Genomic DNA, 27,630 nt, shown 5'->3' with positions numbered 1-27,630 from the left:
CATGCAGACTTTCTTCTGTTGACAGAAACAGCCTCCTTGCAGAATTCCTACAAAGCTTCAATGGCATTGCTAGGAAGCACAGAAGGAAAAAAATGACTAAACACAAAGCTGGACTCAATCTTTTCTTGCATCCCAGAGGCTAGGAGGAAAAAAACCTTTAAAAGGCACAGGAGCAGTCTCAACACTGAGGGAATGTCGACCCTGCACTCATAAAACGGGTGCTGGCTGCCCCGGCAAGTGAGCGGGCCGCTCCGGAAAGCCCTGCTCCCTCTGGGCCCTGGTCCCTCACCCACAGACCATGAGCCAGTGACCTTTCCTCCACATGTGTTCGGAACGCCCTCCGACGGCTGTGTCAGGAGACAGGCTGCCTGGTGTCGAGTCCGTGGAGTGTGCCCTGTCTTGTGGAGACGTCCAGAAATCCGCACAGCCCACACAAATGGCCTGTCTACAGGGTTATGAGTCACATTCAGGCTCCACTGCCATTAGTCTGGTGCCCTGACCAGCCCATCCAGTGGACACTTGAGAAAAGGTGAAAATGACCCAGTTCTCTCTCCACGCAAGCTCCCATGCCTTAGCTGTCTCTACTTCACCTCTTTTCGTGGGTGTTCTGCATCACTGGAATTCCTTGTAAATCCCAATGTTTTATCCTGCCTATTAGACAGGACCCTGCCTGAGAACACAGGTAGCGCATAGGTAAGTGGAGAGAGTCCTGTGGAGAGAGTTTCCTCATCCGTAAAATGGGAATGATAGATAAGAAACTCGGCCCTGGGTAGTTCCTGCCGAGGCAGTGGGGTGTAGTGGGTAACAACAGGGTTTCAGAGCCAGACAGAGCTGGGCTCAAATCCCCAGGTCAGCGCGACGGCGATGATGACTGACGATGCTGGTGATGACGTTTTCTTGCGCAGGTTACTTAAACTCAATGAATCCCGGTCTCCTCTTCTGGGAAACAAGAATATTGAGAGATACTTGCCTCAGGGCTGTTAGGAGGACTATACCAAACAGTGCTTGTAAAGTATAGAACATACCACGCCTGCCTCATGACACACACGCAGTCACTGTGAGCAATGAATTTAAAAACGCGTAGTGAGCTGAGTGCTGTGGATACAGTGTATGTCGTGTTGAGGGACCTCTCTTCTCTCCACCTCGCCCAGCACGGCAGGAGGTAGGTCTTCAAACCTGTGAGTGTGTGCCCCAAGGACATGGACGCAAAAGCACCCTCTGCGAGTGAAGTCACAAAGTCGTAAAGGACCACAGAGGTGACGAACACAACACCTTAGCGACAAAGAGTGCCCCCAGGCCTCCAGAGTGGGAGGCGCAAGCATTCACTTATGGACCCCGCGGGTCAAGCAGAAGCCCGGCTGGCTGGCAAGAGACACAGACGACTGTAGCCAGAGAGTACAGACAGATGCCCTGGGTGTCTCAACCCAGTGTTAGGAAATATCTGAACTGTGCAATCCATCTTGGGAGTAAGAGAAGTCGCAAACCAGAAGAGGTGATGACCTGGGGCCCGGCTTCGGTCCCTTCGGGGTGTGGTCTGGAGGAGCAAGGTCATGACCAGACTGTGACCAATCTACCAAGTACCTCCCACCACGTGTGGTGGGTCAGGCCAGCCCCCCTGCCCTCATGCATTTTTCTTTCAAATCCCCCCCCAAGAACATGTTTGCTGAATGAGTGACCCAAACAGGTGGATGAAAAGCAGTGTCGCATTCATCGGCTAAAAGACACCCTCTTCCTCCCCTTCAGCCATCAGGGAGCCAGAACTTTTAAGGAATATTGCTCTGAAAAACTGGGGAGCCCACCCAACCAATCCCACCACCCCAAGGCAGCTGATGGTCGGTGGGCTTGTGGCTTAACTTTGATTTTCTTCTCTACATCTTCCGAAATTTCTACAATAAACATGTATTACTTTTAAGAGAGAATATATAGATTATATAGAGAATATATAGATTACCAGAAGATCGGATGGGCCACAAGCCTGACAAGCTACACTGTCCCCTGCTCACATTTCCTCAGTGTCTGTGTTTAGTGAGATTCTAAGTAACTTCCGATCGGGACTCAGCGCTTTGTCACGTGTAGCGTGTGGGTGTTTTGGGGAATGAAGTAGGAGGCTGTGCTGGGGGTTCTGGAGGGGGTGGGTGGGGTAGATGGGGGCACCTGGGCTTCTAAAAATATACCCCTTGTTTAACAAGGGCAAAAGCATTCATCTCCATTTGCCTCATGTATGAGCGCGACCCTGTGCCCTTGGAATTTAAAAGGAAAGAGCGAATAGAGGAGAGGGAGAAAAAGGACTGCAAAACACAGAAACTGCCCAAAACAGCCACAGAGACAAATTTCTGAATTGTTCAAGGTCACTGTCCAATCCTAAGCTCAGTTGAGGGTTCCCACAGAGCGAGCTTGCTTCCCGCCCTCCCCAAGCCCCCTCCCCACATCTCACCAACTCAACTGTCCCTTCCCCTCACTGAACACACTCTCCCTCTCTCCCCTTAGCCTTAGACTCTGCCCGGACTGCTGGCTCCGGGCTGCCAAGACATGCGCCTTGGGTTGTCCGACACATTCTGCGACCAGATCCAAGAAATAAACAGCACCAAATGAAGGACCTGGGGATAAACGGAGCCCAAATGGTCCTTGGTCTGGAGCAGAATTTCTCCCTCAAAACCCACCTCTCAATGACCAGCTGTGTGTGTTCCAGGATCAAGAGATAAAGATGAGGGCAGCCCAGGCCCCTAGACCTAAAAGCCTGTGCACAGCCTGGCCGGGGAGACAGGTCCCTGCAGCCCTCAGGCTACATGGCAAACAACACCAGGGATGGAAGAGAGGTGTATGCTCTGAGCACCCAAGGGAAGGAGGCTTTAATCTCTGGTGTGTACGTGGAGGGGAGGGGAGTTCACACAGCAGGTGGCATCTGGGTAGGATTCTGACACACGGCAGTTGGGCCAGAGGAAATCCCAGGAAGAAAGGCCCAGAGTCCTGGGGATGAGGGAAGAGTCCACGGCCAAGGAGGACATGTAGGTGAGGGCAGGGGAGGGGCACGAGGCTGGGGCAGGTGTGCAAGGCCTGAACCCCACATTAAGGGATCTGGACTCTACCCCGCAGATCAGGGGCTCTAAGTCTTTCGGATTTCAGGGTCCACTACGAATTGAACGAATCGGGGGGACTGACTCAGGACAGATGATTGATTACTTTGCCAAATAAGGCCATTAGGACCAACACCAAACCCTCAACACCAACTTAGCACTTCCTGTTATCGTCAATTCATAAAAGGGCATTTAAATATCAAAAGAGTGGGAGACCCCAACAAACCCAGAATGAAGGACGGTCCCTCCCCCTGCTGGTACCACCTGTCCACTCTGCTGTCCTTGTTCTCACTGGCCACAGACAAAGGGAAACTTCCTCCTGACCAGGGCTGGGAGCCACAGCTGTGGGGCTGAGAGCGACAGGACCGCAGACCTGAGAGTTAGACCCATTTCCGGTATCCAAAATGTGATGTGTTTTGTTCAAAGATCCAAAAATTCAAAATGAGGCAAAGCTTATGAAAGTGCCAGGCACAATGCCCATTGAGGGCCCCTGTGTATGACCCTGACAACACCACAGGGAACACCCTGGTGCTCCTTGCGGGGGAAGAAAGCCTTCCATGGTCAAATGGGTTTGGGAAACACCAAGACTCTTTCAAAAGTTTGTTAGGGGCTTCCCTGGTGGCGCAGTGGTTGAGAGTCCGCCTGCCGATGCAGGGGATGTGGGTCCGTGCCCCGGTCCGGGAGGATCCCACATGCCGCAGAGCGGCTGGGCCCGTGAGCCATGGCCGCTGAGCCTGCGCGTCCAGAGCCTGTGCTCCGCAACGGGAGAGGCCACAGCAGTGAGAGGCCCGCGTACCGCAAAAAAAAAAAAAAGTTTGTTAGTCAGCATTTATTTCTGCAAGACTTGAACGTGCCCCATGATTCAGCGTGCAGTGTTTCCATGACTCATTTGACGGTGGAAAGTCCTCCTCAGCGCGGACAGCGTGGGAGAGTTCTCGGGCAGATGCTTATCCACTGCTGAGTGGGCGTGAGGCTGGCGTGGGCCGAGGAGAACAGAGCAGGGCAGGCACCTCAGAGGCACCAGCAAGCACGCGTGAAGGAGGACCCGTGCACCTGCCGGCGGACACAGCACCTACCTCGAGGTCAGAGTTGATGGAGGAGACCTGGGAGGAGCTACTGGAGGACACGCATGCCCGGATGACCTGAACCGGAGGGTACGAGGGGGGCTCCTGCGGGGACGTGGCTCCCGTGCTTGTCTGTCCATCTCCAGGCAGCCTGGTGGCACTGCAGCTCGCCTGCAAGGTGTGCGGGGAAGGGCAGGCAGGAGACTTGGTTGGCATCTTTGTTTTTTTGCACTGTCAGAGCATCCACGTGCTTCAGCATTCAAAAGGCACGAAAGGACGCAGCCGCCTCCACCCTCCTCCTGCGGCCACTCAGCTCCTCCTCAGAGGCAGCCGGCCCTCCTTTGTGTGTCCTTCCCGATAGTCTGTGCACACGCGAGCAAATGCATGTACATATTTCCCCCATTTCCACTAACAGTAGTACACTCTATACTCTCTTATGCATCTTGCTTTATTCCACTTAACAACATGCCTTGGAAGTAGTTTCATAGCAGTGTTTTTTGGTAGCATTGTACAGATGTTCACAGGCTATTCAAACCAGTCCCCTGCTGAGGGACAGGATATTCCCAGTCTCTTGCTTTTACAATCAACCCTGGCTGCAGTCAATTATACCGTACATTAAAAATTTCAGGATATAAAGGATAAATTCTTAGAAGTGGAACTGCTGGATCAGAGGGTATGAGCGCTTGTAATTTGGATAGCTCTTGCCAAACGTGTGCTCCATAGAGGCTTAACCAACGCACCCGCCAGCAGCCTATGAGAGTGAGCTGGGAAGGGTTAAGGGAAGAAGAAACTTGTGAGATTACCTGTCTGTCCATCTATCTCAGAAGAGAGCTTCCTCCCACAGGCCTCACAAGGGTTTCCCCAGAGATCCTCAAGGCTCTGGGCTGGGCTCAGACCCGGGCAGTCATCCCACTGACACAGCACAGGGGGAATAACCCACCTTCTGGACCGTATCTTCCACCAACTAACCATATGACCTCGGCAAAAAACTTATCCTCCTGAGTCTCAGTTTCCTAATCTATAGAAGGGGTTGGTAACCCCTGCCTTGCTTCCTTTGAACTGGTGTCACGGGGCTCAGGTTTAGTAAACGTCCTGGACACACGAGAAGAACGGCTGCTCGTACTGGTCCCCAAATCACGCAGGGCTCCAGCCCTGGATGGGTCAAGGGCACAGTTCCCTGTGAGAGTCGGCTGGAAGGGAGGAAAGTCCACAAAGGAGACAAAGACAGCTTTCCGGGTGGGAGAGGAGGGCAGGCGGGGCAGCAGAGGCCTCCCAGGCCACAACAAAGGAAAGAATCTATAAATTCCTCAGGTCTGACCACACCTGAGTCAACAGATAAAATGGAGTTTTCAAATGCTGCAAGCTGTTGACTCCTAGGACCCGACACCCTCGGCCTCCTAGGCTCAGCCTGACCCCAGCTGCATCTCTTGGAAAATCTCTCCTTGACCAGCACTCGAGAGGTGATGCTGGCAAGAGTGAGCACCACTCTGGCTCTTTTGCCCACTTCCTGATGGTAGTACAAACAGGATGTGTATCAAGGCACATGGCAACAGTGTACCAATATCACCACAACATGCCCATCGGGACAGTCTCATGAAAAAAAGAAAATAATTTCCTAATGCAACAGGCATGAAATGGTGGCATGAAACGGCGGCATAAAAAGCATGTCCTCTGTATAAAAGCTCAGGTGCCAGAGTCAGACAGGATTAGTCTGAAACCTATTCCTGTGATTTTCTAACTATGGGATCTTGGGCAAGTGAGTTAATCCTCCCTGTGCCTCATTTTAAAGGAATAATAAGGGGGACTTCCCTGGTGGAGCAGTGGTTAAGAATCTGCCTGCCAATGCAAGGGACATGGGTTCGAGCCCTGGTCTGCGAAGATCCCACATGCCGCGGAGCAACTAAGCCCATGCGCCACAACTACTGAGCCTGCACTCTACAGCCCGCGAGCCACAGCTACTGAGCCTGAGTGCCACAACTACTGAAGCCTGCACACCTAGAGCCCGTGCTCCGCAACAGAGAAGCCACCGCAATGAGAATCCCGTGCACCGCAACTAGAGAAAGCCCGTGGGCAGCAACGAAGACCCAATGCAGCCAAAAATAAATAAATTAATTAATAAATATTTTTTAAAAAAAAGAAGAAGAAGAAGAAGGGCTTCCCTGGTGGCACAGTGGTTAAGAGTTCGCCTGCCGATGCAGGGGACACGGGTTTGTGCCCTGGTCCGGGAAGATCCCACATGCTGCGGAGCGGCTGGGCCCGTGAGCCATGGCCACTGAGCCTGCACGTCCGGAGCCTGTGCTCCGCAACGGGAGAGGCCACAACAGTGAGAGGCCCACGTACCACAAAAAAAAAAAAAAAAAAAAAAAAAAGAATAATAAAATGATTAACTATTAATAAATGACAATAGAAATAATAATAGTATCTACCTCAGGTTGTTCTAAGAATCTGCATTGCTAATAATTGTAAAAAAACATTTATCAAGCGCTTACTTGGTGTCAGCCATCATGCCGAGTAAGAAGCAGCATAGCATTTTGGTCAAAGGCACAGACTCGGCAGAGACAGTTCTGAATCCTGGTTCTACCACCAACAAACTGTGTGACCTTGAGCAAGTTGCTTAACCTCTCTGGGCCCCATTTTCCTTCTCTGTAAAATGAGCATAATACCTCAAGGGTTCGCTGTTGGATTAAATGAGTTGATCTATGTAAAGCACTTAGACCAGTACTCCAAGCACTGTGACCAGTAAGTACAATCAGCACCATGGAAGTGTTGGCTGTTATTATTTACTCAGAGCCTGGCAAGTAGTTAGCCCTCAGTAAACAGACCACCATGCGAATGATGACCCTAGAGCCCAGGGAGGCGGCTTCTGCCCAGGCTAGAGGGCGGGGCTCCTGGCTCCCTGCTGGGAGCTGTCTTGGAGGCAACTCTTGCCCTCTGGTGGACACAGAAGGAAGAGGCCGAATGGAAGTATTTCCTCAAAAATGTGCTGGCCGGCCTCAGTGGAAGAGAACGGAAGAGGAACACAGTCTTCTCTCAAGGAGTCTGCTCTCCAGCGGGCATCCACTCAAGATTCAGGTACTGGAAGGGTTCAAGTGAATGCAGCTTTTGCACTATTATTTTTCACAAGTTCCACGATTTAAAAATTTCTAGTGCAAAGCGTTGGCCAGATGCTGCCAGGGCTCCCTGTGCTTTCCCCAGGGCTTCCCATCACCCACCCACCCACCCTCTGGACAGAAAAAGAGCTTAATGGCCGAAGTGGACTCTTAATCGTGAAAGCGTGCTCCAAACCTCCCAGAACTTCACTTACGTCACATACAGGTTATTTACACCCACTTTCCAAGGAGCAACAGCAAAGAGTAAAACTCCTCTCTCAGGCCCAAAGTCTGAGCGTCAGCACGTCCCAGGGGCAGCCCAGTGGGGCGGCTATCACTGCACTCTGGGTTCCAAACACACCTGTACGGAGAGCCCGTGACCTGACGCACCAGGGTTTTGGCAAACAAGACAGAAGGAGACAAAGTTTATATCCCAGCAGGAAACAGAAAACAAACAAAAGTAAAAGATCACAATAAGTGCTTTGCAGAGCATTTTAAAAGGTAATAAAATAAACAGCAGAGAGGTGGAAGCAACTTTTCCACAGAATGAGTGGTGGGGGAAGGAGATGGTGACATTTTTACTGAAATTGGAAAGACAAGAAAGAAGCATCCACGCAAAAAATCAGGAGGAAGAGCATGTAGGCAGAGGAACGGAGAGAAATTCTGTGCAGAGAGAAGTGAAGAGGGGAGAATAGGAGGCAGTGAGGGAGGGGGAAAGCGCGGGGCTGTGTCAGGAGATTAGATTTTATTCTGCGTGAAAGGGGAAGCCAGAGGAGTGTTTTAAACCAAAGACGAACAAGATGTCATTTACATTTGTAAGAGACCCTTCTGGTTACTGGTTGTAAATGGAGGGGGTGGGACAAGAATAGCAGTAAGAGGAAAACCAGTTAGGAGGCTCCTGGATCTACTTGTTTTTTTCTTTCTTTATTGAAGTATAGTTGATTTACAATATTGTGTTAGTTTCAGGTGTACAGAAAAGTGATTCATTTCTACCTATTTATATGAATATACCTAGATTCTTTTTTCCAATTCTTTTCTATTACAGCTTATTACAAGATATTGAATGCCGTTCCCTGTGCTATACAGTAAAATCTTGTCGTTTACCTATTTTATATATGGTTGTGTGCATCTGTTAATCCCATACTTCCAATTTATCCCTCCCCCTACCCTTCCACTTTGGTAACCGTAAGTTTGTCTTCTACGTCTGTGAGTCTGTTTCTGTTTTGTAAATAAGTTCATTTGTAATTTGGGGGGGTAATATTTTTTAGATTCCACATATAAGTGATATGATATTTGTCTTTCTCTGTCTCACTTACTTCCCTCAGTATGATAATCTCTAGGTTGGACCTACTTTAAAAGAAGTATTTGCAAGACTCACAGATGGGTGATATGGGCACGGGCGTATAGTGAGGGAAAGAGAGGAATCTGAGTTTGACCCACTGCACGGACAGTGGTGTCGCTTACTGACATGAGGAAGATGGGGAGAGGAGCCGGTCTGCACATGGAAATCCAGAATTCTGTATTGGACACGGCACGTGTGAGATGCCACATGGTGACGAAGAAGAGGGAGGATGAAGAGGTAGTGGGGCAGTCAAGACTGGAACTGAAGGAGAGGAAAAGGATGGAGACACAGGCCAGGGAAATCAGCCAGAGCTGGCAGGTAGGGCTGTGGGACTGGAAGAGTGTACCCAGAGAAGGGAGCCCTCCTGAGGCGGAGCTGGGGTACTGCAACCTTGAAGTCCGCTCACCAGGAGGAGCCCGCAGAGGTGAGGGTGGCAGAAAAACCAGGACAGGGAGGGGCCCAGAAATCAGAAGAAGCAGGTGGCCAAACGAGTTGAACCTCAACTGAACAGAAATGACCCCGGGATTTAGCAACTGAGAGGTCGCTGTAGCCTCGACAGGAACGACTTAGTGGGGTGTGGGACATGGAGTGGGCTTGTCGCCTCTTTCCCTCCAACCCTCTTCCTCCTGAAGGCCCCCCGTGCAGAACCCTGGGAGTCATCTGGAGCATGCGGTCCTCTTCACCACCACATCCTCACTGCCCCCACTGCTCTACCTGCCGACTCCACTGCAGCTCTGCTTCTCCATCGGCTGCAGCCTTGGTTCAGGCCACACCATGTCCTTCCTGGACTTACAACTGTCCCTCACTGACCCCCTTGCTTCTAGTCTCCACTCCCTAGTCTGCCCCCCAACACTGCCTGAGTGACGGCTCTAAAATGCACGTCTGACCCTGAGTCTCTAGTCCTGAAGCCTCCTGAACTCCCATCACCCTCTGCGATCTCACACTTACCCCGCCTCCACCCTTTCATCTCTGAGCTCCCCTTCATCTGACCACCGCCCGCCCCCCACCAAGGCCTCTGAGAGTTCCTTCCTCTTTTTACAGGCTTTCCTGCCTCATTCTGCCCCTCCTGCAGCGAAAGTGTCACTTCCTCCAGGAAGCCTTCCAGGACTACCTCCCACCCTTCTGGACACCCGGCTGTGGCCCACAGCCACTTACCTCCTGCACAGGCTCGATGGTCAGCTCCAGGTAGCGGCTGACAGCTGCCATCCTCTTGAGGGGCTTGCAGTAAGGAAGCGTGGTGAGAGGCACCCAGTCCAAATTCTTTCAAGCGGGGATGGGGAGACAGAAAGGGGGATTCTTAAAGTCAGGAGACCTTTTCTCAAAACAGGATCCCAGTTTCTTCAAAAGAACCCCTACAGTATTTTTTTCTGTTCTTTTATGGCACATCTCACTTTCTGCTTCCTATAAGATGTATCTTATCTGTCTCTTTGAGGTCACAGTAGGTGGGTGGGTCCCAAACTTTGCTGCACCGTGGAATCACCTGGGCTTCTTAAAAAACCAAACAACTGAAGTTTAGCTCTCACCCCCCCACCCCGCCCCACACCAGACATTCTGATTTAATTGGTATGGATGTGACTTGCAGAGTTTAAAAGCCCCCCAGATAATTCTAAAGTATGGCAAAGTTTGGGAATCACTGAAGTGGGTGCTAAATAAATGCTTTTGTAAAGCAGTGTGGTTCTTGAACTTTACTGGGTACCAGAAGCACCCAGAGGACTTATAAAAACACCCCGAGTTTTGGATTTGGTAGAGCTGGGTGGAGCCCTAAGATTTGCATTTCTAACAAGTTTGCAGGCAGTGCTGGTCCGGGGACCACACTTTGAGAACCACTGATGGAAAGACTGCTGAAGAGATTACAAAGGCTCCACTTCCCCTCTTCAAAATACTAAACACACACAGGGCTCTCTAAATCCCTTAGCTCCCCGTTGGGATATAATTTTGTAACGGTTTCTAGAATGGAATGAAAATAACGTCCCACTAGAGCCTTCTCGGGAACTTGGATCTTTGGTCTAAGCACCTGTAGCTCCCCTTTTACCTTGGTCATACCCACCCTATCTTCTACTTCATTAACTCAGTCAGATTACACTGTTGAACCTAGAAAATTCGGAGGAGGGGGCCCGGTTCACTCACACGGAGCCTCATTTCTACTCTGAAAGAAATGAAGGTAGTGAGGAGTCCAGGTAGTAGGTGAGACTTTTTTTCCTCAAAAAATGATCTTAGAAAAGGGGGAGCTGCTTTATGTTCAACTCTTTACAAGCTCTCTTATCATTATGAGGCACTTTGTCAACTATTTGCAACCAAGGACTTTTGACAAAGAAAAATTGCCTCAGTTAGCGTAGCTCTGCTTACTTAGAGGGGTCACCTGATTAAATCAGCAAAAGACAGAGACGGACACATTTACTGGTATGACATAATTGTAAAGGGTGGATGTCATTTGTAAGCAGCACTTTTAAAAATCAGCTTTTTAGTGATACCAACTTAAAAAAAAAAGCTGTGTTAGTGGTGGCGATGCTGTGGCTGTCAGATGCATGCAAAAGTGGGAACTTAAGTTTTTACGAAATGAGGGCAAAAAGCACATTACTTCTAAACTAACGTATTAATTTATATAGTATGTGAACTTAAATATATACATGTAAATTACCAAATAGCATAATAGCAAACTTAAAAAGATATTTTGTACTTGGGAAAACAGAGGATCCTACTTATTCAGGGCACTCAGCATTGCGCGTAACAGTAGTTTTTTAAAGTGACCAACTGGCCAAGCTCGTGGAGACCCCCAGGATTCCCAGGCCCGGCCCCGGTGAGGCTCGCTGCCTCTGCCCATGCTGTGCACAAACACCGGGGGGCCCCGTCCAGCTGTGAGACCTTGCCTCGGTCCTTGCCTCCTGGTTTTCTTCCTCCTTCTCTGCACAGGTCAAAAGGGCTTGGGTGTCGGCATTCTCTCTGGCTTCAGAGGCAAATCCCAAAGCATGCCTCAGCTTGCTCTTCATCACCCAGGAAAGGAAAATGATCTGAGAAGTGAAGTTAAGGTCCACGGAGGCGGAGAACTTCAGCCACCGGTGCTGCCTTCACCTCTGCACCCTGAGGGCTCCATCCTGGGCTGGTTCCTTACCTCCCCGGGATCATCCGGTCGGGTCGGCCCCAGAACAGACACGGCTCATCTGAGGACAGAGCCAGGTCCGACACTCTCTAGCTCCTGTCCCCCTGAGGGCCCAGTACCCAGCCAGACACTGCCGCTAACGAGCACTTAGTAGATACCTGTTACACAAAAGGATTTTGAAAACCATTTTCCCTGGCTTACAAGGACAGTACACGTCGTGGGTTGAATAGTGTCCTCCCAAAATTCATATCCACTCGGAACCTCAGAATGTGATCTTATTTGGAAACAGGGTCTTTGCTGATATAATTAGTTAAGATGAGGTGGTAGTGGATTAGGGTGGATAAGGTAAGTCCTGTGGCAGGAACCTCACAGGAAGCAGAGAAGTAATGCAGAGATACACAAAGGGAAAAAGGCCAGGTGAAGATGGAGGCAGAAATTAAAATTATGCTGCCAACTCAATATCAGAAAACAAACAACCCAATCCCGAAATGGACAGAAGCCCTAAATAGACATTTCTCCAAAGAAGACATACAGATGGCCAACAAACACATGAAAGAATGCTCAACATCACTAATCATTAGAGAAATGCAAATCAAAACTACAATGAGGTATCACCTCGTACCAGTCAGAATGGCCATCATCAAAAACTCTACAAACAATAAATGCTGGAGAGCGTGTGGAGAAAAGGGAACCCTCTTGCACTGTTGGTGGGAATGTAAATTGATAGAGCCCCTATGGAGAACAGTAAGGAGGTTCATTAAAACACTAAAAATAGAACTACCATATGACCCACCAATCCCACTACTGGGCATATACCCTGAGAAAACCATAATTCAAAAAGAGTCATGTACCACAATGTTCACTGCAGCTCTATTTACAATAGCCAGGACATGGAAGCAACCTAAGTGTCCATTGACAGATGAATGGATAAAGATGATGTGGCACATATATATACAGTGGAATATTACTCAGCCATAAAAAGAAACGAAATTGAGTTATCTGTAGTGAGGTGGATGGACCTAGAGACTGTCATACAGAGTGAAGTAAGTCAGAAAGAGAAAAGCAAATACCGTATGCTAACACATATATATGGAATCTAAAAAAAAAAAAGTGTTCTGATGAACCTAGGGGCAGGACAGGAATAAAGACGCAGACATAGAGAATGGACTTGAGGACACAGGGAGGGAGAAGGGTAAGCTGGGATGAAGTGAGAGAGTGGCATGGACATATATACACTACCAAATGTAAAATAGATAGCTAGTGGGAAGCAGCCACATAGCACAGGGAGATCAGCTCGGTGCTTTGTGACCACCTAGAGGGGTGGGATGGGGAGGGTGGGAGGGAGGGAGACGCAAGAGGGAAGAGATATGGGGACATATGTATATGTAGAGCTGATTCACTTTGTTATAAGGCAGAAACTAACACACCATTGTAAAGCAATTATACTCCAATAAAGATGTTAAGAAAAAAATTATGCTGCCAGAAGCCAGGGAACCCCAGGAGCCACCAGAAGTTGGAAGAGTCAGTGAAAGATTCTCCCCTAGAACCTCTGGAGAGAGTATGGCTCCACCTGGATTTCGGACTTCTGGCTTCCAAAGCTGAGAGAATAAATTCCTGTGGTTTAAGCCATCACGTTTGTGGTTATGTGTTACGGCAGCCCTCGCAGACTCAAATAGTATGTGAGAAAATCCATTTCTAAACTATTTATGCTAAATCCACAGGTTTTCCACCCCTCCCCCAACCCCACCCAGCATCTCCAACTCGCCACTGTCTGAGCTTAGCTTGCCCTTGAGGCCCTCACACCAAGGTCACTGGGGTGTCAGCGCATCAGGCAACACCCCCTTGGGGATCAGAAAGGGGCTCAGCGATCACTGACAGCTTTTCTCTCTGCTTCCCCACCCCAGGCTCCAGCACCGAAGAGGACAGAAAACAGATGATCACTCATGTAGGGCAGGTCAGCTTGCAAAGCCCTTCCCAGCCTGTGAGAAGACAAGGCAAAGGTGAGGAAAACAGGTTCACAGAAGACGGGGACCAATCCAGGTGGGGAGCAGCACCGAGACAGGAGCCTGGCTCTTCTGTGATCCCAAGGCCAGGAAGCTTCATACTCCCCTCTGCTGTTTCACAAAGCTCCAGTCAAGAGATAGTTCTTCTTATTAAAAAATAAATAAAAAGGAGGAGGGACTTCCCTGGTGGCGCAGTGGGTAAGACTCTGCACTCCCAATGCAGGGCGCCCAGGTTCGATCCCTTGTCAGGGAACTAGATCCCACACGCATGCCGCAACTAAGAAGCCAGCGAGCTGCAACTAAGGAGCCAGCCTGCCACAACTGAGACCCGGTGCAACCAAATAAATGAATAAATAAATAAAATTTTAAAAGGACACAAAGCACAAAACTGCACATTGCAATTGTGTCTGCCTCCCCCAGGATTCAAAACACCACCCTGGCTACTGGGAAAGAATTCTTTCTAGCAAGAGGGTAGGAGGGCAGGTGAGACACAGCAGCCAAGCCCCCGGGCCTGGGGTGGATACGGCGAGGTCCAGCGCTGCACGGCCGAGGGAGGTCAGGAACCAGGGTGTGGCCCGTAGCAGGTATTCAGGCCGCCGGTCATGGGCCACGATGGCCGAGGCGTAGAGGAGGCCAGCCAGGGCCGACAGGAGCCGGGTCCACAGGTAGATGGAGGGAAATGTCCTACCCCAGCACTGGGCAGAGAGAGAAGGGGGCTGGGCTGGGAGGAACACTGCCACCTCCCTCAGCTCCCTTAAAGCTGATTCTAAGACCCAGGCCCCTGGTGATGTAAGAGGTTGGAGGGCAAGCCCTCTGCCCATGGCCAGTCCCCAGAGGTGCCACTTCTGTTGAGCTTCAAGCTGCTTCCAGGAATTCCCTGGCAGTCCAGTGGTTAGGGCTCCTCACTTCCACTGCAGAGGGCATGGGTTCGATCCCTGGTTGGCGAACTAAGATCCTGCAAGCTGCGCGGCGTGGCCAAAAAAAAAGAAAGCTGTTTTCTTTGTCTGGTGAACTCCTATTCATCCCTCAGAACCTGGCTTAAACCCAACTCTGGGAAACCATCCCTTAACACCTCCACCCTAAGGGGAGCAAGTTATTCCCTCTTCAGGGTCCCTCACACCTCTGACATATCCCTCTATTGGAGTGCCTTTCACCCTGATCATGACTTAGCTCCTTACACATCTGTCTGTCCAACAGACAGAGGTCTCCTGAGAGCAGGGCTGAGGTCCTCACCATCTCGGTGCCCTGGAACCCAGCACTGGGCAGGGGCTCGTGATTGTCAGTGGGGAGAGCAGGACGGAGACTGAATTATGGAGAACCAAGGGCCCACTCTTCTCGTCTCGGGGCCACCAATTCTGAACCAGGCAGGACGGGAAAGTCAGGAAAATTAGAGATAACATTCTGGAAATTTTGAAGCCAAGGGGATATTTCTGGAGAATGAGCAATGGAAATATTGTTTTTTAAAAAAGGAAACATGCAATATTTATATGTAAGTATCCTTTACAGGTTTAAAGTCACTTTATATACACATTAAGTATATATACAAATATTATGTATTTCCAATTATATACAATTACATAGGTATTTAAATTAATACATAAATATAAATTATATTATATATATATATATATATATATATATATATATATATAACTTAGTTTGCTCATTAGATGACTGTACTTAGAGACATACAGGCCTTGGTTAAGGAATGGAAAAAATTCAAGAGAAAAAGCATGTTTTAGCCGATTTTCTCCATTTTAATTTTAACCCTCAAAAAGATTCCTGGGACTTGCCTGGTGGCACAGTGGATAAGAATCTGCCTGACAATGCAGGGGAAACGGGTTTGAGCCCTGGTCTGGGAAGATCCCACATGCCACGGAGCAACTAAGCCCGTGTGCCACAGCTACTGAGCCTGCACTCTAGAGCCCACGAGCCAAAGCTACTGAGCCCAAGTGCCACAACTACTGAAGCCCACGCGCCTAGAGCCCGTGCTCCGCCACCGCAATGTGAAGCCCGCGCGCTGCAATGAAGAGTAGCCCCTGCTCGCCGCAACTAGAGAAAGTCCGCGCGCAGCAACGAAGACCCAACACGGCCAAAAATAAATAAATAAAATAAAATCAAAAAAAAAAAAAAAAAAAGATTCCTGGGAATTCCCCGGCGGTCCAGTGGTTGGGTCTCCATGCCTTCACTTCCAAGGGCCTGGGTTCAATCCCTGGTTGGGGAACTAGGATCCCACAAGCCGCACAGCACGGCCAAGGAAAGGGGAAGAAAGAAAAAACAGATTCCTCAGGAGTGTTACATCTCCCTCTGCATCTCTTCCAGTTTTGTTCCCGGGCCTCCCTGTTTCTGGCCTGCCACCCACTGAGCAGATGGCACGCAGCTGGGAACGGTGGCCCCTGACCCACTGGCCCCAGAGGCTGCGGGTGGAGTGTCACCCCTTCCCATCAGCCCGTCCCACCTCACACGGCCCAGCAGCACTGCTGTGGGGGGAAGACTTTGGGGTCCCCCAGTCCATCCACCCCCATTTTACAGAGGACATTGATGGCCAGAGGGGAAGGTGACTTGCAGAGCCGGGCTACGCCCTGAGCTGGATGAGGCCAAGCTGGGGGAGCCCTCTGCTCTCAGTCCCGTGCCAACCCACGGCCAGCGCCCACTGACTCAGAACTCAAGCTCTTCTCAGGGTCGGTACTAGGGTCCAGAGGGCTCCGCCTGCGGCGCTGCACACACAGCTGTGCTTCAAGCATCACTGCTTGAAGGCTGGAACTGGCTTGGCGACTCGAGATGTGGTATGAATTTCTCCAGCACACACAGGCCTGTCTAGCAGGTCAGGACAGACGGCTGGGAGGACGACCTGCTTGGTGGCTTCCCGGCAAATCCGCGCTGGGGACTGGAAGCGGGCTGTGCCTCAGACGCTCTTACAGCAGCAGTGATTCCCTGTGTTGTCAGCACAATGCTTTACTGATCAGTGCGTGTTTCGCACCCTTTGTCCTGTTCAAGGACTTGCTCCTGGAAAAATGGGAACTTTTCCCATCAAAGCCACCCAGCCAGGCTGCTCCTCAGCGCCCCCTGCAGGGGTAAATTAGAAGCGGCTTCTGGGGGATCCAGGGCCCAAGTCCAGGCTGGCTTGGCTTCCCTTAGCACTGCAACCCTGCTGGCTTTCTCCCTAATGAGGGAACCCTAGCTCTGGGTTATTCATGGGACCAGAGACACTCAGGGCTGGCAGCCCCTCCGAGACTGCCCAGCTCAGTCCCCTTGCAATCCCCCTCTATCTTCTTGCCGAGGGGCCATCAGGTTTGAATCCCTCTAGTGGTGAGCCCACTACCTCCTCTAGCAGGAATAACAACACCAGCTGTCCTCAGCATGCCAGGCACTGGGAAGGGTGTCTAACCCATGGAATTCTTCCTTTCACCGAACGGGAAGCGGCCCTCCCGGTAACCTCTTGGTTATTGATTCTGGTCTTGGTCCTGTTCTCCGAGACTGCAAAGAACAAGGCTGCTCTTTCTGCCCCAAGATAGCCCTCTGTTTCCTGTATCCGTGAGCTTCCTTTTCTCTAGGCCAAATGCAGTGACTCACTAAGAAGTGTCTGCTGGAAGCTACCCTGGGCAGACCCCAAGCACCTGGAACACAGTGAGAAATGAAACAGACAAGGGCACTGCTCTCACACTGCTGATGCTCTGCTAGGGGACCAGGCAGCAACCTGGTAAGTAACTAAAGGAGCTCATTCAGGCTGTGATAAATGCCATGAAGAAAATTAAGCAGAGGCAGGGACACAGCGGTGGGGCTGGCCTGGGGCTATTTTAGGTGGGATGGTGTTATGGATTGAAAAGATGTTGGAGTCCCAACCGCCAGAGGTAGTGAGTGTGGCCTTGTGTGGAAACAGGGTTTCTGCAGATGATCTAGGTAAGCTGAGGTTGTTACGGTGGCTCTAATCCAAGAGGACTGTGTCCTTGTGAAAAGAGGAAAGTCAGACACGGAAACATACGGAGGGAAGCCATGCGACCACACACACACACACACACACACACACACACACACACACAGGGAGAACGCCACGCAAATCCTGGGGTTGTGCTGCCACCAGCCAAGGAACTACCAGAAGCTTAGAGAAAGGCCTGGAACGGATCCCTCTCTAGGGCCTTCAGAAAGAGTGTGGCCCTGCTGACACTTTGGTATCGGACCTCTGGCCTCCAGGACTTAAAGACAGTATGTTTCTGTTGTTCAGAGTCTGGGATACTTTGTTATGGCAGCAGCAGGAAACTAATACAGGTGGTCAGGGCACTGCAGCTGTTCCTTCAAAGGTCCTCATGTGACACGGCTTCCCAGCCCTGACCACACCCTGGAGGCCCATCCCAGCGGTGGCTGAACTGAGCACAGTGTTCCCCATGCTCCCCTCCCTTGCCCTGGAGACAGCATCTTTGCTCATGAGGCCCTGTGCCCCGGGAGGTTTCAGGCTGCAGCTCCCACGAGCGGTCAACTAAGCACCCGCCTCCTCAAATCCTGTTCTCCTGGGATGGCTGTTAAACCACAGTGCTCTTGGGCAAGACTAAATGATGGGCCGTCACATTTCTGGCGTCAGGCCCCGCCATTCTCACGCGTCCATAATATGTGGCTCTTCGGCAGGCGCTCTCCTGCCTCGGTGGCCTTTCCCGCACACTCTGCTCTGCGCTGAGTGCCTTCCCTTCGCCTCTGCCTCCTCAGACCCCACCTGGCCTTCGCTGCCAACCTGGGGCCGCGCCAGCACCCAGTGCCTGGCAGCGTGAACGGTTTTCACCCTCGCTCATTTGAATAATGTAGGAGGCTTCTCTCTTTCTTCCAGAACCCCAAACATTTGATTCTTTCTTAGAGCATTCAAACATCCTGCTTTCCATTTCTGTGTCTTCCTTGGGGAGACTGTGAGCTCCCCAAGGGCAAGCAGGGCATCTCAAGGCACGTCTGTTCCCCCAAAGGACTGGCCATCACATGACTTCCCTAACCCCAGATGCCTGGAAAATACCTGCCAACAAGACACTCTCGAATACACAGACCCCAGGAGCTGCATGACCCTGTTCTCTAAAAGCTCAGATCTTCTCGTTCCTTAATGGGGTGCTTATCCATCCAAACTCAGGGGCTCCTTCCGGAGAGCCTGATTTTCATTTGCTACGAGAAATGGAGAGAACACAGTGCCCTCTCCCTGTGAGCCTGAGGACCCTCCGAGGCCTGGGGGCGGCTGTCCGCTGCCCACACACACGTGTATACACGCAAACACACCCACGTACACGCCCACACGCGCACATGTGAACGGAGACACCACCTCTCCACCCCGGTGACCTGGAGCTGGGAGGATGCTCCCAGATGCCCTAAGACCTGCCAGGGTGACCCACAGTCCCGGCCCCAGACTCACGATTCTGGAGAGTGGGGGGATCCGGGAAGCCCAGGAGCCCAAGGCTGCGATGCCGCCCAGCAGGTAGCCAAGGATTTCAGTATTGTCCTGCGGGAACGGTGATACACTCAGTACCCTGAGGAGATGCCCATGCACCCCAGGCCCATCCTTTTCTGCTTTTAGGAGGTTCTTCCCAACAAGGCCTAACCCTGACGCCCACCCCCAGGGCATCTGTTGGAACTAGGAGAAGGGGAGGGGCCCGCATTCCCCCCCGCCTCCCCCCCCCCCCCCCCCCCGGTCAGGTCCCCCTGAGCAGGCTCGACCTCACCTGTGCCAGGCTTCCCAGCAGCCTCCGCTGCGGCCCTCGGATGGGGCCTGAAGCCTTCGGGACAGCGGCCCACAGAGCCCAGCCTGGGCCCAGGCTCAGCGGCAGGACCAGGGCAAATATGCTGGCCCTGAGCTGCCGCCTCCTCTTTCTCTCCCGGGATCCCCGACCTGCAACAGACACCAAGATCCCACAGGGCTCCCGGGATCTGGAACTCAACAGACAGCTGCGTGGGAAGAACTGGTGTCGACCCCAGACCCGAGGCCAGGATGGGCTCCCACACTGTTCCACAGGCCAGCCCCTCACCTCCCTTCAAGGGCCTGTGGTTGGGTTTTCCCCCCTTCCCCTTATCCCCCCAACCCCCCATGACTGGCCACTCTTCCCCTTCCTCAGCCTCTCATAGTGTTTTATGTTTCAAGGCAGGGCAACGTGATCCTTTTTCATATGAATCTGCACGCACACAGAGTCGCCCGTCCTAGACTGGAGACCGCTGAAGGCAGGCACTGTGCCCGGCCAGTGCTAGAATCCGCACGGAGCCCGGCACAGAGCGGAACCGGCACAAGCTTGGTGAATGTATTATGAGTGGGCACGCTGGTGCCAAAGCACCAAAGCTATGAGTAGGATAAGCATCGTCTTTGAAAGTCTCCTTGAAATAGAAGACAGATCCGCCTCTGAACAATTCCAAAAAGAACATTCCTCCTCTGGGCAGCTGAGAGCAGCTGAGAGCATCTTACATCACCCCTGATGCAAGCATTTCCCTTTGGGACAAGGGTCCGAGCACACTGCTGCCCCTTCTCAGGAAAGTCCCAGTCCCACATACTTAAGGCTACTCAACCCATCTCAGTTACTTCCAGCGCCCGCTCGGCCTGAGGCAGCCCAGGTGCTTCGCTTGGAGCCCCTGGACTTGCACACTGAGTATCACTGTCCATCCCCAAAGCCCCGCCCCCTCCCCTCCCTGACCTCGGCCCATGCTGCCCTTTCACCTGGAATGCCCTTCCTTGCGGTCCCAGTTCCGACGTCACATCCTTCTCTGACACCTGCAGCCCCTCCCCTCCTCTGGTTGCCCATTGTGTGCCCACACCCCCTTACTAGCAGCGCTAACTACCTTTTAGGCCCCTGACTCCCCGCTCTGGGTGAAACCGAGGAGCTCGTCCATTCGTCTGTATTTGGCAGGGTCCAGGCTCGGGCGTGACAGGGAGAGGCACTCAGCACACTGATGGATGAAATGAGTGGATGGGTGAAGACAGGAACAGATGGCAGCACACTTACCTGAACTGGACTTGACTTTGGAGCTGCAGACTGGGAAGAGAATGGACACGAAGCTCACCAGGTCAACAGCTGCTAGGTAGACACCAGTGAAGACCTGGGAGCAAAGGAAAGAGGGTCTTGGTGTTCAAACACCTTTCAGCAACTGTAGCACCGCTCATTCTGGCTCTCCTCTACCACGTGTGTTCCACTGATGTAGGGCTTCCAGGGACACCTCCGACCCCAGGAAAGGTTGGTTATCACCTCCATTTGACTAACGAGGAGATGGGGTGCTTAAGTAACCAATCCCATTATGCAGACGCCCATCAGAGAGATGGGATAAGAACTCAGCCCGCCCCACTTTCCACTGGACAGCATGGTCTCTGCTGTGCAACTTTGGCCCAGCCACTGAACTTCCCTGGGCCTCGGTTTCCTCATCTAGAAAGCAGGGATAATAACAGTGCCTCCCTCATTGTTAAGTAGACTGTATGGGCCGATACATGGGAAGTTGCTTAGGCCAGCGACTGGACGAAAGTAAAATGCACCCACCCATACATGCACTAGCTACTGACAGTATAGTTGACACTTGAAGAACTCAGGGGTTGGGGCACCGACTCCTCTGCAGTGGAAATTCCAAGTATAACTTTACAGTCAGCCCTCTGTATCCGAGGTTCTGCATCCATGGATTCAACCAACTGTGGATCCTGTAGTGCCGTAGTGTGTATTTATTGGAAAAAAAATCCATGTATACGTGGACACACACAGTTCAAACCCATGTTGTTCAAGGGTCCACTGTACTTGGTGCTTACAAGCATGCGTTCTGGGGTTTGAATCCTGACTCTGTACTTACTAGAGGGTGACTTTAGCAAGGTTATTTAACCTCGCTATGCCTCAGTTTGCACATGTATAAAACAGGGATAATGAGAGCACCCACGACATAGGTCGATTTGAGGACGAAATGAGTTAATACATGAAAAGCCCTTAATGTCAAGTATGTAGTTAAGTATTTAATAAATACCAGCTATTATTATTGGACTTGAGCTAGGCCTCGTTATAGTCTATCAGCTAATGACAACGGGCTCCCAGAAGGAAAGGTGATTTGTTTCTGATAGAATGCTGCTCACAGCAGGGTCCAGAACTCTCCAAACCTGTGTCCAACCACTAGGCTCCCCTCCTTCACATCTACCTGGATGGCAAAAGGCCAGGACCAGCCCCCTGAAGTGGGACCCATAGGTCCTCCCTGGGATATGTGTTTTGGGATAAGCCCCTTCTACACAGATATGTTTGAGGGTCTAGACTTTGGAAAAACTTGAGACTGCTCCTCCCTTGCTCCAAAGCCCACATCACCACCTGGGAAAGGATTCAGACACCCCTGCCTGAGCTGCGGCTGGGCCCTGGGCTCTAAAAACAATAACAGCAACAATCCCTTTTTACTGGATATCTACTATGCGTCAGCAGGTGTTTTAACTGATGGGGATATGGTAGCGAATAAAAATTTTTGCCCTTACGGAGCTGACATTCTAGTAGGGGTTAACATACAATAAGCCATAAACATAATGAATAAGTAAAGTCGATGGTATATTAGGGAAAACTAGAGCAAGGTGAGGTTGTCTGGAGCACCTGTGGTAGGGGCAGGGCACACTTTTAAACAGGTGATCAGGGAGGCCTTATTGAGAAGGAGATATCTGAGCAAAGACTTAAAGGAGGTGAGCAGTGAGCCACGTGGGTATTGGAGGAGCAGGAAGGCCAGCAGGGGCACAAGCCCTGAGGCGAAACTGCCTCCCATGGGGAAGGAACGAGACAGAAACCACTGTCACCTGTGGGCCCAACACACCTGGATGGTGAGCTGTTTGGCCAGAATCGCCCCGATGGTGTCACACAGGCTGGTCAGGAGGCAGCAGGCAGCACACAGCGCCGACTGGTCCCGTCCGGATTTCTTCCCACATCTCAGATAGAGAAGCCTGCGGGGACAGACAGGCGTGTGGGCAGAACACGGAGACGTGAGTTTGGGTTCCCAAAGCAGGTGTCTGAAAAGGGCAATTGTGACTTTAGGTCCCTCAGAATCACTTTCTTCCCGATATTCAGCAGGTGGTTTTGACCTTAGTTTACAGGTGGTTAAAGAAAGGATGGAAAGCCTCCGAGCCTCTGACCAACAAGCCCATGGCAGGAGGCAGACCTCGTGAAAGGATGAAAGAAATTCCTCCTACAAATCTGGCTGCCTCAAGTTCATGACCCACCACTCAGTGCTGACAAATGAGCTGTCAGCTTTTATGTTTTGAAAGGAAACAGGAGGGTTATAAAAGTAACCCAATCATTGCAGTTTAACTGCAGAGCAGAGTTAATTGCCTGGATTAAAAAGGCAACTTGCTTCTTTGAAATTAAAATGAAATCCTTCTAATCCATCTGTGCAGTGAAATGGCCTGGCTTCTGCCAGCTGCATCCAAACTGATTTCATTTTGGGTGCATGTTCCTCACACACCGGGGGAGACTCCTCTAAGCTGCGATGGCACTTTGGGCTGACCTCCCCCTAGGGGCCCCACTGCTGGCTTCTCTCCCTTACTGCCCGCTTTCCACCCCCAGGAACAAGCGCAGGAAGGCAGGACAGACCGGAAGGGGCCAGATGTCTCTCTGTCAGCATCATTGATCGGATCTTGGAAATACTTTATTCTAGATGTTTCCCTGCTCCATTTCTGTGGAGAAACTGAGGCATGATTGCAGCTCTGTTTTCACTTCATTTAACCACAGGGTGGTACTCACTCTACATCATTAGGACCATATGGCTGGTTCTGAGCATCAGCCCTTGGGACTAATGAATGAGGACAGAAGGCCATTGGGCTCCCAAACATTGCCCAACCAGCCAGCCGAAGCCCAAAGCTCACAGTGGGAATACCAACTGTTAATTTTGGTCCTGAAACTGTTTCAAGGCCCAGGAGTGAAGACTCCTACATTAGAGACTCTCTGAGTTGGACCCAAATTAGAAATAATTCATTTAGGGCTTCCCTGATGGCGCAGTGGTTAAGAATCCGCCTGCCAATGCAGGGGACACGGGCTCGAGCCCTGGTCTGGGAAGATCCCACGTGCCGCGGAGCGACTAAGCCCGTGCGCCACAACTACTGAGCCAGCGCTCTAGAGCCCGCGAGTCACAACTACTGAGCCCGTGTGCCACAACTACTGAGGCCTGCGCGCCTGGAGTCCGTGCTCTGCAACAAGAGAAGCCACCGCCATGAGAAGCCCGCGCACCACAACAACGAAGAGTAGCCCCCGCTCACCACAACCAGAGAAAGCCCGTGCGCAGCAACCGAGACCCAACACAGCCAAAAAAATAAAACAAACAAATAAATAAATAAATTGATTTAAAAAAAGAAATAATTCATTTCAACCCTCCCATTTGAGAAAGGAGAAAACTGAGGCCTATGGTGAAAGGTGAGTTAACGGCAGGCCTCTGCTTCACGTGTGGCGGCTCTGCGTGTGCCCTGCAGCTCTCCGGCCACTTCCCCAGCTCTTAGGGGTCAGGTATCCCGGGCTGACTCTGACCCAGTCCCCACACAGCTGAGGCAAGGCGAAAAGGCAGAGGCTGTGCTCTCAGCCTGGCCACTGGGCATTCTCGAGGGAGCTCCTTAACCTCTCCAAGCCTTAGTTCCTGGAGGGTAAGACGTCTAATAATACTGGCTTTAGAGGGTGGCGGTGAGGGACAAGTGAGATAATGCACAAAAAGTGCCTTGTTAGTTCCCATCCTCTGATCTGGGTAGTTTACCTCACAAGCCTGCCCCTTTCTAGTAGGTTCTGGGATTTCGGTTCTCCCTATTTACTCAGGCAAGTTAGTTAACCTCTCAGCAGCTCAGGCTTCTCATCTAAGCGGGGTCAATGACAGTCCCTACCCCATGGGGCTGTGGCAGGGATCAGTGAGTTAACGCAGCACTAGGCCCTCAGTAACTGTTCTAAGTGTCTTCTTATTCATATTCCAGGGACTGGGCAGTGGGGCTGCAGAATCTCTCCACCAGCGTCAAATGCCTGAGGGGAACATGATTGCCTGTCAAAGGTGAGCCGGTGTCAGCCTCCCTCAGGGGTGGTCCTTCTCCCCTTCCAGGGAATACGTGGGTGGCACCATCCTCCAGAGCTTGGGACAGGGTGGCAGAAGATCTGGAGACCATCTTTAGCCAGACTTCACCCTTAGAACCCAGGTTATGGGGACCACTTGGCCAAAACACTCCAGGTGTCGGACAGACCAGGGCAAAGTCTGTGGCCAGAGTCGGATACTAGCCTCCCCTCTTCTCAGCTAAGAGGGCCAGTAAATTGAGGCCAGAAACATTGAGAGACTTGTCCAAGGCCCTTGCCCTCCGCCAAGGGTTGATGGCAGTGTTGGAGCAATAATAATGCTGTTTAATGAGCATTTAGTAAGAGCTTTACCAGTACTATTTGATCCTCCCAGCCGTCCTATGTGCTATCATCCCCATTTACGTGAGTAAAACGAGCCCCAGGGATCTTATAGCTCGCCCAGCTCACACGGCCAGTAAACGGGGAAAGGCTGACACTAGAACCCAGGACTGGCTGCTTCCAGTCCACGGCCCCGTCCACTGCACCACCCAGCCTCCTCCTGCTGGCTCCCAGCCCAGCCTCCTGTGCGTGGAATCCGGAAAGAAGTATCTGATTTCAGTCTACAGCAAAATGTTCCTCTCGATCCTGCAATTGTGCTGCCTCCTGCATCCTCCCTTTCTGCCCCCTTCCCTCTAGGTTTCCAAGCGCGAGTTGGCAGGGGGCAGCGCCCCATTTCCCCCCGCGGCCGCCCCGGTCCCCGCCCTGACGCCGCCCGGCCCCAGTCCCCATTACAGCGCGTGGACGGCGATCCAGCAGGAGAAGGCGCAGATCCACAGGCCGAAGGAGATGCAGACACGGTGGCGGGCGAAGCAGTGGTCCAGGTAGTCCCAGTCCCAGAGCGCGGGCGCGGGGCTGGGAGCCTCCCCCATGGCTGTCTCGGCTCCGCCTGGCCCGGTGCCCGCGCCTCCGCCTGGCCGGGGACCCGCGCGCAGCCTCCCCCCGCTGCCCGCCGCCCCGGGCGCTGCCTCCCCGCGCGTCTCCCTCTCCGGTTCTGTTCCTTCGCGGCGGCCCCAGCCGAGCGCGCCGACCGCAGGCCGGAGATAGGCGCGCCCAGCTCCGCGCTCCAGGGGGCGGGCGGCGGCGGTCAAGACTCGAGGGGAAAGTTTCCGGGAACGCGCGGCTCCCCACCCCTCGCGCTATTGTCGGGGGTCGGCGGGCGGGAGGCCGCCCCCCAGTGGCGGAAGCCGGGAGCAGCCTCTGCACAAAGGCTGCGCCCCACGCCCCCCAGACAGCGGCAGCACGGCTCCCGCGGACCCCTTCGCTGTCACGCACCCCCAAACCCGGCGGCCAGAGCGGAATACAGTGACCTGCCGGCGCACTGTGAGGCACCTCGTCCGTTCATTAACCCACCATATTTCCTGAGTCAAACAATACATACTTGGCGCCTGGGGAGCTTGCTTGGGCGCTGGGGATCCCGCGATGAGTGGGGCTTGGTCCAGATCGTTAAAATGGCACAATACAAAGGGTGCTGTGGGAGGCCAAGAAGGAGGAATCAAACGCGCCCCTCTGCATCCTCCCTCACTCTTTTCTGAGGCTGCAGCTGCACCCTGTGTCCCTGTTCCGTTGCCCAAGCGGGGCTCTGGAGGCGAAGTCCTCTTACCCCGCGACCCCCGCAGCCAGGGAGCCCCGTGATTTTTGCAATATGTCCCCTCCCATCCAGCCACACTGCCGTCAGTTCAAGTACACAGGGCTATTGTTCTTGAAAACAAACTATTATTATGATTTTAAATTTTCATTGTTGATTTTAATAACTTTTCTTAAAGGACATGACTATATCATTTCTTTTTTTTATTTTTAAAAATAGCTTTACTGAGATCCCATGCATATATCATAAAATTCACCCATTTAAAGTGTACAATTCAGTGGTTTTTAATATATCCACAGAGTTGTGCAACCACCACCATTATCTAATTTTAGAACATTTTCATTACCTGCCAAAAAACCTAGTGCCTACTAGCAGTTACTCTCCACCCCTCTCAAGCACTCCCAGCCCTAGGCAACCACACATCTACCTCTGTCTCTATGGAGCTGCCTATGCAGGACATTCCTTATAAATGGAATCATCCGATAGTGACCTTTTTGCGACTGACTTAGCATAATGTTTTTAAGCGTCATCCATGTTGTAGCATGTATCCGTATGTTATTTCTTTTTATGGCTGAAAAATAATCGATTGTATGGTTGTACCAGATTTATTTATCTTTTCATCAGTTGATGGACATTTGGGTTGTTTCCACTTTTTGGCTGTTATGAATAATGCACTGTGAACATTTGTCTACAAGTTTTTGTGTGGACATAGGTTTTCAGTCCTCTTGGTCACATACCTAGGAGTAGAATTGCTGGGTCCCATGGTAACTCTGTGTTTCAAGTTTCGAGGAACTACTGGACTGTTTTCCAAAGTGGCTACACTATTTTATTGGTTCATTCATTTTAAAAAAGTTATGACCACACACGGGAGAAATAAAACACTATCTGTCAGGCATTGTGCTAGGAGCGGGGGACACATTGTTGAGAAAAACAGATGTTTTTCTACCTCAGTGGAATTTACAGTCCAGTAGAAAAGAGAGAGATATTAAACAGGCAATCGAGCAAATAAAGATAAAATTAAAATGTGTTATTAAGCAAAAGGGGCCAAAATTCAAATAGTAACATGATTAAGATGAATTGATATAAAATTCATGCCAACTAAGACAAGATTAAAGGGTTAAATTAAAAATATATGTAACCCAAGTTTCTCATAGTGTATAAACAAAAAATGCTCCTAGTCTGAAACCTCTGCCTTCTGATTCTTTTTTTTTTTCCTTCTTCATCTTTTTTTTTCTTCTTTGTTTTTGCCTTCTTGTTCTTTTCGGGCTCTTCCGGTGTTTGTTCTCTGTGCTTACAAATGGTCATCTCTACCTTGCTCTCCTGTGGGTGCTGACCAGTGACTGCCTAGATCC

The 27,630-nt window shown here is 51.3% G+C and overlaps 1 protein-coding gene and 1 long non-coding RNA gene across 4 annotated transcripts in view; one reads left to right on the top strand and one right to left on the bottom strand.

Annotated features, from left to right (window-relative positions):
• The window catches only part of TMEM44 (transmembrane protein 44), a 36,660-nt gene extending 9,869 nt beyond the window's left edge, over positions 1-26,791 (bottom strand). The window contains exons 1-9 of the mRNA XM_022569244.2: positions 25,426-26,791; positions 22,433-22,559; positions 20,623-20,716; positions 19,357-19,523; positions 19,050-19,136; positions 14,194-14,364; positions 11,437-11,577; positions 9,725-9,829; positions 4,151-4,309 (exon numbers count right to left, since the gene is read on the bottom strand). Of these exons, the coding sequence (XP_022424952.1) occupies positions 4,151-4,309; positions 9,725-9,829; positions 11,437-11,577; positions 14,194-14,364; positions 19,050-19,136; positions 19,357-19,523; positions 20,623-20,716; positions 22,433-22,559; positions 25,426-25,562 (1,188 nt within the window). The 5' untranslated portion in view covers positions 25,563-26,791. The remainder of the gene's footprint in view (positions 1-4,150; positions 4,310-9,724; positions 9,830-11,436; positions 11,578-14,193; positions 14,365-19,049; positions 19,137-19,356; positions 19,524-20,622; positions 20,717-22,432; positions 22,560-25,425) is intronic.
• Positions 3,940-15,237, top strand: LOC149749352 (uncharacterized). 3 transcript variants are annotated; one of them, XR_016393014.1, is made up of 4 exons: positions 3,940-4,228; positions 9,611-9,806; positions 11,564-11,743; positions 13,571-15,237. It is a non-coding gene; the product is annotated as an uncharacterized LOC149749352 (long non-coding RNA). The 3 variants fall into 3 exon arrangements; XR_016393013.1 differs by having other exon boundaries at positions 3,943-4,228; positions 9,611-9,754; positions 13,571-15,236; XR_016393012.1 differs by lacking the exon at positions 11,564-11,743 and having other exon boundaries at positions 3,955-4,228; positions 9,611-9,754; positions 13,571-15,234.
• Positions 26,792-27,630: the final 839 nt, after the last annotated feature.

This window comes from Delphinapterus leucas, chromosome 4 (genome assembly GCF_059928025.1).
Source record: "Delphinapterus leucas isolate spDelLeu-1000000601 "Yukka" chromosome 4, BTC_Dleu_Yukka2, whole genome shotgun sequence".
In the NCBI taxonomy this organism is placed as follows: Eukaryota; Metazoa; Chordata; class Mammalia; order Artiodactyla; family Monodontidae; genus Delphinapterus; species Delphinapterus leucas.
This window is presented reverse-complemented; position numbering and strand designations above follow the sequence as displayed.